Consider the following 13708-nt stretch of genomic DNA (forward strand, 5'->3'; position numbering starts at 1 on the left):
GGCTTTAGCTTCTCAGTGCAGTGCTTTAACCCGCTGCGCCACCAGGGCGGGCCTACTTAGAGAAATTTTTAAGGTGTTTCACAGCATTTCACAGATATCTAGGCATGCAGTAGATGATTTTACAATGTTATATTTATTTGGAAATCTAGATTATAAAATAAAGGCAAAGTATGTGAATGGTGTGAAGTCTGCATGGTCCCTTCCCCCAGCTTCCCCCTTTCCTGGGAAAGCTCACCCCATACAGTGACCCCAAAGCCCTGCACTGGTTGGCAGTTTTGGAATGAGAATGACCACTTTAGGTTACATTTAATTGAATCTAGTTCTTGCTAAATAGAAATCACTCAGCTTTTCCTTGTGCTAATCTGCCAATAATGCCATGAGCCCACGTTTAATAATGACATGTAATAGGAATTCCTTCTGGCTAACCTTTGTACATGGTCTTTCTTCTTCATGTCTTTGAATCTACTTCCCATGTCGTTTAATATGTCAGTTTCCAAAAATTGTTCACTTACTATCACTTTTATTGCTTTCTCTAATGGACGTATGAATTCTGTTTACGTTATGATAAACCTGCCACATTCATATAAGGTTTATGCTCCAGTTACCTTAAAGTCTGTAATAGATCACCACCATCATTATCAAAACATATTTATTATATGTGTAATTGTGCATGACACAGCTTTCGGGTCCCAGCTCTATGAACTGTGTCCATGCCTGAGCTCAAGAAGAAACTGCTTTTTCTTCTTTTGTTTTGATAAATCAATGACTTTGCTATTCTTTTTCCTTAAAGGTTAAGGTTACTGGCATAACATCAATGACTTGATTCACTTTTTAGTTTGGACCATATTTATTTCTCTCCATTCTGTATATTAACTGATGAAATAATTGAGGTAGCTGGAGAAATTTTTACACAAATGACATAGCTATCTCATCTCAAATTTTCATTTGTGCTTATCGAATGTAGCTGAAGAGATGTAACTAACACCAGTAGAGCAGATTTATCATACAGGCATTGAAACTAGGATTTATGCTATTAAAATGGAAAATATGGTAATAAAGACAATTGAGGCCATTGATATCTGGGATTGTTGTGAAGAGACAATGCATTTCTGAATATCATACATTTATGCATTTGAGGCACATTTTATTTTTTGAGCAATTTCTAAGTAAATGTGATATTTTACTATGTAAGAATACAGGGTGTATTTCTACTGTTACTCTTAACACTAGCTGCATCACATTAACCAAAAAATAATGTAATTTGCTTACGGTTGCTTTAAGAAAGCAAGTTCAAGGGCAAAACATAGGTCTGTGAACATGCACTTTTCCATAAAGTTTCATAGGCCAATAGTCTCACCTTTGTTAATGGGAAGAAACCAAGTTTCTCCATGTTATATGAGCTGAGAGAAGTGAGTTGAGGTAAAAAAGACTTATCCAGACAAGTCATGTTACCTTGCAAAAGGGACACTCCCTGCTAATTGTAGAAAATAGTGGTCTTTCCACTACATAGAGCTTTGCCAACTATGGGTAAATAATTTCATAGACTAGGAAGAAATATAATCCCATATTATCAGATTTTCCTTCAAAAAGAGAGTTGTAATCTAAAACAGTGGGCTATTTGTGGATAGTGTATGAATCCAGCTTCTTTATGAATAAAGTAATGGTTTTGTTGATGTTCTCTGAAAACATTCACAGCTATATTTCACAGTAAATTATATATTGCTTATGGCATATGTGGTCCAGATTTTTAAAGTATGATTTTTTTCAGTTTTATTTCCCACAGAATCACTACTTGTATTTTATTTTTTTGTTTGTTTGTTCATTTTTTTAAGGCAGCTAACTTCTGTTGATCCTGGATCTCGTAGACACACTGTCCCTGGGAATTTTTTTTTAAATCTCCACTTATCTATAGAATAATGCATCTTTAATTTGTGGGCAATTGTAGGTATTACCACATGTACACACTCACAAGAAGTACTCTCATTTCACATAAGTAATTCATTTTATGACCATATTGATACTGTGGTACTGAGAATATATAACCATTTTTCTATAGAAATTATTTCACCTCTTATGAGATACATGTCCACATATTTTACTGTTCAGATTGAAAGACATGACAACTGTGCCTATGACTACCTAGAAGTCCGAGATGGAACCAGTGAAAATAGCCCCTTAATAGGGCGTTTCTGTGGTTATGATAAACCTGAAGATATACGATCTACCTCCAACACCCTGTGGATGAAGTTTGTGTCTGATGGAACTGTGAACAAGGCAGGGTTTGCTGCCAATTTTTTCAAAGGTAACAAAAAAACTTAAAGCTTATCAAGAATAAATGTGAGATTAGGGCTTGACTTATAGGCAATTAAGTAAAGTTATTCAGAAAGCTGGAATATGTTCTATTTGTAAGGATATTGGGTGGCTTCTAAAGGAGGAAGTTATTGAATACTGGAATTTAGAACTTTGTCACATAGGATAGAAACTACATTAGGATGTTACGCTCTTTATTTTTTATGAAATAATGATAATAGCACAACTCAGAAAGGGATAAAATATTTGCAACATAGTCAATAAAGGATTCATTACCAAAAGAGGTTTATGGCATATAGTTTATCAGTTGACTTCCAGGTGGCAGTATTTCTAAACCATCCCCTCCAGTCTACCACTCCAACATACTGGAAATAATTTATGGCCACCTCATAGAATATTCTGATACTTTAAGTGCCTTTTGACAAAATTATTACTGATAATGAATTATTGCTGATAATTAAATTTTAATTTATCTTCCTGCTGCATATTTGGTATGTTTTATTGAGGCAAAAAAGCAAGCTGCTTTAAATAAATAATAATATCAAATATGCATGTAGAAAATCCATAGACATTTTTATGAAGTGCTTCTTGTAGAATAACATTGTTTCATGGGAAGAGGAAACAATTTTTTTCTACACTGGACTTTATAAAATAAATGGTGGATGCAGTTATGCATATCTCATAATTTAGTGAGATTAATAGGTAAACATTTTTAATATTTGAAAAAAAGCAGTGTAATAGATTTTTCATTATTTGGGTGTTAATGAATTGAGAGGGAATCTTGATGCTTTTTCTGCAGATACTAGGAGGGTTTGTTGAGAATAGACTTCAGATTTTCTCTATATGTTATATCAAAATGTCTACACAAGAATCACTAAATATTTTAAAACTAAAGAGGTTGTTAGTTTCTGAGTTTTCATTTTTTAATTTATAGTCACCATAGGTAAAGTTATGTTTTTAAGTACATTTTTACTTAAAGGGATTTTCACTTCTGTACAATTTCTGGCTTTTAATAATTCCCATTTGACCTTAATATAAAAAAATGCACTCTGAGATCAGGTGATCACCAGTTGGCCTGTGGTAGATTTCTGTTCTTTCTCTTGGTGTCTTACAGTTCTTTTTTACTTTAAAGATTTATTTATTTACCTATGCAGACAAGAACAAGTACAAAGGGTGAGAAGATTCACCAGAAAGGGGAGGGGTACACAATAGTATTACACTGCTGAGGGGAGCAGCGGTTGAGATAGGATTAGTCTGTTGCTCCATGTGGGTCACCTTCTTGGCCGGGGATTGAACTCGTGGTGCAGTGGCTGGCTAGAGCCCAACACCACTGTCTTCAACCTCTGAGCCACCAGGGAGGCCCTCTATAGTTCTTAGCCCGCAGTGAGGTGAATCCCTGCATATCATCCATCTCAGACCTGTGAATCATCCTTGCTCCTCGTGGAAGGACGCAGTAGGCTTTTTAGTCAGAACCACTATGCATTACACTTTCAAACCAATTTCCGGTGTAGTGTACACCAGTAAAATATTCCAGCTGTTCTTCTACTCTCACTTTCTTTGTAGAGGAAGACGAATGTGCCAAGCCGGCCCGGGGAGGCTGTGAGCAGCGGTGTCTGAACACCCTGGGCAGTTACCAGTGTGCCTGCGAGCCCGGCTACGAGCTGGGACCTGACAAGAGGACTTGCGAAGGTATAGAGGGGCTCACCCAGGCGCCCGGGCCCGGAAGCCCAGCCCCATTCCCTTCCTTCTGTCACTTAATCCTCTCCACCACCATCATCTTTCTTTTCTTTTTCTCTGTAGCAGCCTTTATGCTCAACTGTGTCACAGCCAATGTGAAATCGTAATATATTCTTGTTTTAGAAACATTTTTTTTTCCTTCCTTTGGGTGCCAGTTCACCTTATTTTTTATGTATATTAATGTCTATGTCTGTATCTATGCTTATTTTATCTCGCTAGCTGGAACACATTTCTATTTTTATCTCTACAGACAAAATTAATGTACTGATCTTCCTCTTTGGAGTCTATTTCTCTTTCAATCCCCTCTTAAAATTTCTGCCCAAATCATCACAGAACTGTAGTCATTTAGCATTATTTAGATTTAGGCTCGTATTAATTTACTATTGGTGTTTCCTATAAAGATGCGAGCTCTAAAATGAACTTGCTGTCTACTTGCTGCAGCTGTGAAAAGGGACATAAGTGACATAGGTGGCAAAACTTTCCAGGAAGATGGATGGAATTTAAATCAGATGTGTTTGGTTATAAAAAGAAAGATGTTATAAAGGGGATCCCTTTATTAAGGGAACACTTCTGCTTTTTCTTTCCTTTCAGCGGCTTGTGGCGGACTCCTTACCAAACTTAATGGCACCATCACCACCCCTGGCTGGCCCAAGGAGTACCCACCTAATAAAAACTGTGTGTGGCAAGTGATTGCACCAACTCAGTACAGGATTTCTATGAAGTTTGAGTTTTTTGAGTTGGAAGGCAATGAAGTAAGTGAACAGTAAATATTCTTTTTTTCTATCATGATTCATGAATCACTTGAGGCAAACTGGTAAATGGAAAAGGAGGGGGAAGGGAGGAAGGAAGGAAGGAAGGAAAGAAGGAATGATTTTGATAATCTATTTTTGCTCTGCTGCTCAGTTTTGCAACTGCTTATAATTTATGTTGGCTTTAAATGATATTTGAGACTGTTTCTGGGAGATTGAAAATTACCAGGAGGGAGTTTCTACTCCATGCATGAATATACAGAATTGCCTTGATTTATTAAAGAATTATGAACAATTACATCAGCTTCAGATCACATAGATTTTTCTAGAAAAAATAAACCAACATCCACTAGTTGAGTCATAACAAAAATATCCATTTGGGAGAACCTGGTATATATTACTTGTGAAAATGGGTGTATTTTCATGAAATAGGTAGGTTTTCATCATGAATGCACTCATGGCTTACAGACCATGTTCATAAATACAAGAAGATTATTTTTTTTAACCTCATCAGAAGATACATTGCATTGGCACCATTTTTCTTTTACAAAACAGCACTTACGCAGTATAAGGTATACCTTTCTGATAGTGGACCACATTTCAACAGTCAGTGACAAGAGACATCTGTGTCATAGTATACACATACCATGCAAAACTGGAAGGTCAAGGCTAGAAATAACAACTTTTAGAACTGTGGTCTGTAAATGGCTGGTTAACACAGCCAGAGAAAAAGTAACAAATGCTCTTGTTCTATTTGAGTTTTCCTACTTTTTTGCTTTTCTTTTTCTAACTCCCATGTCTTTCTCCAACACGTTTTTTTCTGTGCTTATTTGAAAATGAACATGATTTAGTTTTCTAGATGTGATAAAGCTAACACCATTATTTTGTATTTAATATACATTTATTGGACACTTGAGAAGAAGTAAAAGAATAATTAACATTTGTGAACTTTAGACCATAAGTTTATCTTTTTGTTTGTTTGTTTTTTTCCCTTCTATTTTTTATTTCTTTTTAATTGCTTTTTTTTTTGGCCTGTTAATTCACCCTGTAGTTTTCAAGACACTTTATTTTTTTTTTTTTTTGTCTTTTACTAAGGCAAAGAGGCTTTTATAAAGGCAAAAAAGTAGTGCTAACATTTGGGTTTTCTTAAAGGAAATTAAAGTCTGACATGTGATTAACATTTCAGAGAATTGAAGATTTTTAGAGATAAATGGGCTGTTTGAAATCTTCTTTAAAATGCATATGTTGGTTTTATAATGGGAAAGAATTAAATTTGCATTTCTAACATATTTTATCCACATCATATTATATTCCTTTTAGACTTATCAGAAGCTTGGGGAAAATATTGAAATGAAGGACATATTTTCTATACTGTTTTCACAAAAATTTTGCTGAGTCACCCGTATTTGGAAATGAGAATCTCCTGAACACTTCTGTTTTAGTGTCAATGGCTTTTATCTTCTAGTATTCCCTAAAACTATTGTGATGGATATGGCATTTAAATTCATTAATTGATAAGTATTTCTAAAAGGCTAGAATTTTATTTTCTGGAATAAGGATGATGGATGATTTTACATCAATCGTGTACTGTGTTCCATAACCAAGGTTCATGTGTCCTGTTTGTAAAAGGATCTTTTACAAACTCTAATATATTATGAGATCACTCATTTTTTTTTTTAAGATTTATTTATTTATTCATACAGAACTGGGGTACAGGCCAGAGATGCGGAGGGTGAGAGGATTCACCAGGGACAGAGTGGGGAGCAGAACAGGCAGATCGAAGAAGTACACTGCTGAGGGGAGCAGCGGGCGGGCCAGGAGAGGTCTGCCACGCAATGTGATTCTCCTCCCGGGCAGGTGGGGATCGGACTCATGCGGAATTGGCTTAAGCTTCTTAGTGCAGTGCTTTAACCCGCTGCGCCACCAGGAAGGGCCGAGATCACTCATTTTATACTGATGTGTCTGTTTAGAGGGGTGTTGCACAATTCTGTGTATTTTCATAGTTTGACATCTTACTATTTATGAAAGCATAAGCAAAAATTCCCTTAGAGGCTGCTAGGTTTGTTTTATTTAATATCCCTAGGGAACACCAATGCTAAACATAGCCTTCCCCTATACTATGTTGAAGCCTGTTCTACACAAAAGTTGCAACAAAGTAGTTAGAGTACATCCTTAATTTTTCCTAGCAATATTTTGCTTATGTATGACCCTGTTAATATCACAAGAACCAATAGTTTAAGTTGACATATTGCAAAGTATAAATCATGCCCCAGGGCTCAATCATATGTATTGTTCACCTTGCTAAATACACATTTATAGAATAAAGACATTCATACAAGATATATTCTTTGAAGGTGTGCTGTCAGAACTTTGGAAAAGTGTTTTATGGAACATGTGCTATTAGCTATAAAGAATACCTGGCATTCACTTAACCTTCTTCCATTGTGTTGTTGTTAGTGGATTACCTACAAGTCAAGTTGATTAGAGTTTCTTTTTGTTTGCAATCCTGTTGCAGAGTAACTTCACAGTACCTCGCAACTCAAAAAAAATCAGTTCTTTTGATAAGTTTGAAAAGCAAAGATTCTTGTTTCTATGTTCCAAGTGTCTGTCTCACTTTGAAGATCCCTTTATCAGATTAGAATGTAGTTTGCTGAGGCTCAACACTGGACCAGCCCAAACTCCATTCTTTTGACCATCAAACTACCACAGATGATGAGTAAAATCTGGGGGCAAGTTATATAAAATTTTGTGAACCTCAAGTTTTTAATTTCTGGTATTAATGGTTGTTTCGTAGGTTGAATTATACCAAATTCAACTTCATAGACTGTTTGCACAAGGAGCTATTATTAAATAAGACAGAAACAATGGCTATTGTTGAAAGCATTGAGACACTACATGATGATTTCTCCATGGTGCCTCATAAAAATTACAAACAAGATAAACACTGCTGCTCTTTTTGTGACCATCAGCACCATTATCTCAACAATTATTCATCTCAGTTCTCGGTCAATTTTTTGTCTTTTTTGGAATAGATGCATGCTGCCAATGTCTATAAAAAGTATACATTAATATAAGTTTCTCTTGGATATCTATTCAGAGAAAAATTCTCCTTTCAGCTCTCTTTCACCCCTCCTGTTTCAAATAGAAACCTTTGATTTTCTTCCCTTTGTGTGTCAATTCTGGTTTAATTGTCCCAAATATAAGTTTTCCAAAAACAAGTATCATTGGATACTTTAACATCAGGTGACTCCAATAACTTTTTTTTTTTTTTAAGGTTTGCAAATACGATTATGTGGAGATTTGGAGTGGTCTTTCCTCTGATTCTAAATTACATGGCAAATTTTGTGGTGCTGAAGTGCCAGATGTGATCACTTCCCAGTTCAATAATATGAGGATCGAATTCAGATCTGACAACACTGTATCCAAGAAGGGCTTCAAAGCACATTTCTTCTCAGGTATCAGTATTCAGGTGTATATATGTCTGCTGTGCCTTCTCAAGGTGGATTGGCTTTTACTGCATGTCAACTGTCCTTCATCGTTCTCTGTTAAGTGTTTGGAAATACATGGAATACACCACCTTTATCCTAGGTTCAGCAATTGTTTACTTAAAATTCAGATGTTAAGAATAGGGCCACTGATACACTTAGATTGTAAGTAATATCTAATTAAATACAAAAAGACTAGTACAAATAGCATAACGTTTTATAACAAGATTTTATGATGACTTTATGAGGAGATGAGAATAAGAGCAGATTTCAAAAAAGTAGCAGACATTTTTCAAAATAATTTTTCTTGTTTTTGTAATATGTAGTCTTTATATTTTTATTCTTTATATTTTTATTCTTTATTCTTGCAATTTGGCAACATTTTTCTTATTCTTTTTATTAGTATATGGCCTTTCTTTTTATTAAATGGGAATTAACATAATACTTTTCCTTCTGACTCCAGAAATAATAACAGTAAGAGGCATAAACATATGGATATTATAATTTTACTACTTAAGAGTTGAAGGTTCTGTGTTTGGAGTTTAATGTTTAGTTTAACCAACTCAAAATATAATGTCCTCACTAAAGAGCTGTAAAGTCACCAAACAATAAGACATAGGAAGCTTATTTTCCCAATTTCAGAATCATGCTTTATAAAAATAACATTCTGCAACTTCAAATAGAGATGAAAATTTTAATAAACCTTAGTATAGCAATCTACTCTGTGTTTCAGGCTGGCAAGTAATTTAAAGCAACTGAATTCCAATTATGTTTTAATATTAAGTAATTTGGATTGAGTTAATTCAAAGTCCATTTAGCCCTGTCCCATGTGTTTAAAATTAATGAGATTTACAATGCCCATGGTTTGTTTGGGGTTTTCAGTGTAATTGCAGTTAATGGTTCACAAGCTCCATTGAGGTCCAAGTTACACACAAAAGTAGGTTCCACATACAATGGGCTTGGCTTCCTTTGTCTTTTTCCTTTCCTTTCCCCCTGATTTAACTGCCTTTTAAAAATTCTTCTAAGACATTCATTTAAGATTTATGCTATTTAAAGTAGAGTTTAAATGTCCTATTTCAATGAAAGGAAGACTTTCTTAGACTTTGCCATTTTATATATGTCATGTATTTTGTAAATCTTAGTGATTTACTGGTTAGCGATAAGACCTCTTATCTTAGAGACACTCAAATATTTATTTAAAATTGAAATAAAAAAGTAAATAAATGTTATCATAGGGTTAATAACATTTAAATCATTTTTACTTACTTTAATCATATATTGTATTTAGTAATTCCTCTTTTAAATGATACATGCTACGTACATACTGATGAGAGAGAGTTTAGTTAAGTAAAGGTTACCTAGTACATTGGAAATTCATTGCGATATTTTTGGTCAAGAAAAACTTTCAAAATTATAAAGACGTACTTTCTGGTTGTATCTTTAGAGCAATACTAAGAAGTACAGGCCTGCTTTTTCAGTTCTGGCAAAACGGATATGACAACACATATGAAAGATGCTATTCTGTAGCGCGTGAGAGTCTATAGCCTTCATTTCTATCTCTCTGTAGCTGTGCTTTGTAACATTAACTATGCACCTTGGTAGACAGTACTGTACAGTCATGGTAGCTAACTTGCTGTAATCATGTTCAGATCACTGGAAGTCATCTCTGTTTTTTAAAGAATTAACTAAGTAAAAATAATATATTCTCAAAGACTCCAACCTAGATGGCTTCATGGAGTGCTAGCAGTTAAGTAAATTAAACAATGAAGCCTAAGGGGAAATTAAGCTCCAGATTTTTATATTATAGCTACTATTTTAGAGAACTAACTATGCAAGTATTTATTATCCGTTTAATAATCAAAATATAGCTATAATTTTCCAATTGCTATATTCATTTGACAGGTGAGGCAGCTGAGGAGTTAAAAAATTGCTCAGTGACATGAAGCATTTAAATTCTAATTTGTCTTGGTTTGTCTTTGCTCTTTGCAAATGACAATAGTAGTATGTGAACTCTCCACATATGTAGGTCCTGAAAAACAACAGATATACTCTTCACTTCTTCATTATATTGTTGTTTTGTAAAGACCAAGATAATTATCATTTAGTATAAACTTTCTGTGTTTTCATTTTGATATGGTGGAAAGTTTTGGCACTTGTTCAGATTCTTATTTAAAATGCTATGGCTCTGCATTAGTAATTAGATCTATTACACATTTAATTTCCTGGGAGTTTCTATTAGCAAGGAAGATATTTACTTGGGAAAAGAAAAATTGAAAGCAATATATCTATTACTAAATATCTGATATGGTATATCAAGAGATAGCAACAAATAAGTTCATAGCTAAAAATCCTAATTATGATCATTGTACAAAATTATAATTTACAAAAGATCACCCACTTTCCATTCACATTGAGAACATTATTTTAGGGTCCTAGTAAGTCCTTCAGTGTGACAATATGCAATCCTGTGTTAAAAGCCAAATAATCTATTATATCTATATTCATTAGAAAGTAAGCATGCAAACTATAAGGATACAGTTCTTCACAAATAAAAATAAAGGATTTTTTAATGTTAAAATTCACTATTATAAATTTGATATAAACACAATGGGTTTATTGTAAAAAAAACTTTTTAGAAAGAAATTTGGCAAAGGATCAGGAGTCATTACAATGACTATTCTCTTTGTCTCATAAATCCCATTCTTGGGATCCTTTTATGAAGAATCTGAAAGAACATCACTATAATGCAATGATTTCAGAAATTTGAAGCAATCTAATAATGTCACAGAGGAAAATGGTAAATAAGTTATTGCAAATGCATTTTGTTGTGTACAGATAAAGGTGATTTGATGTTTCCATGGTATAAAAATTGGATATGATAAAATATTAATAGAATTCCAACTATATAACACAGCTATGCATGTGGGCAGAAACAAACTTGAAAGTGGTTATTATATAAAAATACCAAGAATGTTTGTCTTAAGGTACAAAGAGAGTACATTTTCTCCAGTTTCCTTCAGAGATTTTTGAGTGTGATTTAAATATAAAAATAAAACTATAGAACACCAATTATATCATACTTGGTATATAATCATAACTATTGCTCAAAATATTTTTAGATTGGCAAACATTAGGCTTTGGCCTTTGAGAGTGAGGAAATTTTTAAATGCATCTCATTATTCATGAATATTAATAAACATTAGTAATAGTAATTTAAGTTTTTATTGAGTTAAATTATATAATCTTAGTTTTTACAATATATATTATCTGATTGAATAAATATTATTTTACTGTATTATATACTACAGATAAAACATATGTATATCATGTTATTATATGTGCATTATAATAAATATATCATTATATTGTATATATTAATCAAAAATTTTTGTGATGACTTACTTAGTCTTTAATGATTCTGTTTTAAACAGTATCCTAAAAATTTCAGAAGTGACTTTGAGTTCATGAAAACATAACAAGGATTATAATATGTCTAGCTTTTCCACATTATTTTTCCAAGAACAATTATCAAGTAATTCAATAATAAGAAGAAATAGCCTTTAATAATATATAACTACATATTATTTGGGATGGAAAGTTATTTAAAAATAAGTTTGTGCTCTTTTGCAGTTGAGTGATGCATAGAAAGAAAAAGGAATATACTTAAATTTTTAATGTATAGAGTGAAATAAAATATTTATAGGCCAAAATACAATAGTTAGCAATCATATAGAGTTTTGAGTTATTTTTGCACAGAGATTAAGTCTCATAAACTTATGAAGTAGAATTGAAAAGATGATAATAAGAATTTATTAGTAAAATAATTACTATCTATACTTGTCACTTCCATGTCAATAAATGTAACAAACTGTTACATATAAATCTTGATAAAATGTCATAAGATAGCATGAATATGTAATGTGAAAATTTGGAAATTATTACACAGTAAAAAATTTGTGTGTACCTCTGCAAAAATCAAAGTGTCATAAACCATACTAATTCTAAGGTACAGTTAAAAAAATCATATTAAAGCAACGAAGGAATATCAAAGGAACAATCTTTGAACACTGTTTAGAATTATGCAACTGCTCAATTGTTTAGCTAATTTGGTGACAGCATTTTCCAGATAATATCCAATGGAATATGTCACTGGTCTTTTCTTAGTATGGATGGAGGTTGTTATTAGAGTAACTGTAATGACTTGCTTTATATAATGATAAAACAATTACTTTTATATGCCACTGTATTTGAATAAACATATACACATCTATTCAGATATACATGATGTAGTGATGTAGTTTGTTTATTTTAAGTAGTGAAATGAACTATACTCAGAACAAATTATTTTTCTTTAGATGGGTTAAAGGAAATAATAGGAAGCATTTATGTGTGTAAAAATGGCAACATTTGGGAAATTGACATGCTTTTAAAAACTTAATTGTAGCATTCACATTTGGGATGACAAATGACTTTAGATGATGAGAGTTTAGACATTCTACTTCCTTAGAGCAGGCTGTACTCACGAAGGGACTCAATCATGACCTCCATGACACAAGAACAGAAAATTGGAAGAATAAGCCTCATTTAATAGCTGGCTTCCTCATAGATAAGTTAATGAGAATGTGATCTATTGCTGGTATATCTAGTATCATGCTTAGTGGCAGCATGGAATTAAATCCAGATTTCCTGACTTTTACTTCATTCCTGTCTAACACACATGGGAGTCAGACACTATGATTTGTTCAATTTTTTAACCTCTTGACTACAAGTGATTTCAGCTGCCATGCTTCTAATTTTATCCACCTTACACTGTGTATAGGTACATTTCCACACTGTCCCTATTCTACGGTATTTCTCTCTTGGAATGTGTATAGATCATTTTAGAAGAAATTCAACCTGAAATTATTCTAACAAGAAGTATTAACTAGAATAACTTTTAACTACAAATAGTAAAATGATTGCAATTTTTCTACATGGTTTTAAACTCTTCTCCCAGGTTTTCATAATCAAGGATATTTAAGTATTTGTATGTTTATGGAAAGAGCAAACTACTTCTTTTGTAACTATCCTTCTGGGAGGCAGTTGATAGTTTCTAGTGGAAGCTGTGGTTGTGTGCACAGATGCTTGGGAGTGTGTGTGCATGTGAATTTGCAGAACTGTGCATAGGTCTGTTTATTTTATTTTTGAGCAATTATTGTGAGTACATCCTCTTGTATATATTTCCAGTGCATGAATCCTTTACTTCTTTGTCCTACAGACAAGGAAGCATTTTGCAAAGTGAAACTTTTTATTTTTTTTATTTTTATTTTTTTTTTTAAAGATTTATTTATTTGTGCATACAGAACTGAAGTACAGGCCAGAGGCTCAGGGGCTGTGAGAGGCTTCACCAGAGACAGAGTGGGGAACAGAACAGGCAGATCGACGGAG

At 33.3% G+C, this 13708-nt stretch overlaps 1 protein-coding gene across 2 annotated transcripts in view; it reads left to right on the forward strand.

Annotated features, from left to right (window-relative positions):
• TLL1 (tolloid-like 1) overlaps nucleotides 1-13708 on the forward strand; it is a 163914-nt gene that overhangs the window by 121506 nt on the left and 28700 nt on the right. For both annotated transcript variants that reach the window (XM_004682383.2, XM_004682382.1), the window contains exons 13-16: nucleotides 2107-2302; nucleotides 3874-3999; nucleotides 4639-4799; nucleotides 8071-8251. In XM_004682383.2, coding sequence (XP_004682440.1) covers nucleotides 2107-2302; nucleotides 3874-3999; nucleotides 4639-4799; nucleotides 8071-8251 — 664 coding nt within the window. The remainder of the gene's footprint in view (nucleotides 1-2106; nucleotides 2303-3873; nucleotides 4000-4638; nucleotides 4800-8070; nucleotides 8252-13708) is intronic.

Source organism: Condylura cristata, unplaced genomic scaffold, assembly GCF_000260355.1.
Source record: "Condylura cristata isolate star-nosed mole 26May11 unplaced genomic scaffold, ConCri1.0 scaffold00014, whole genome shotgun sequence".
Taxonomy (NCBI): domain Eukaryota; kingdom Metazoa; phylum Chordata; class Mammalia; order Eulipotyphla; family Talpidae; genus Condylura; species Condylura cristata.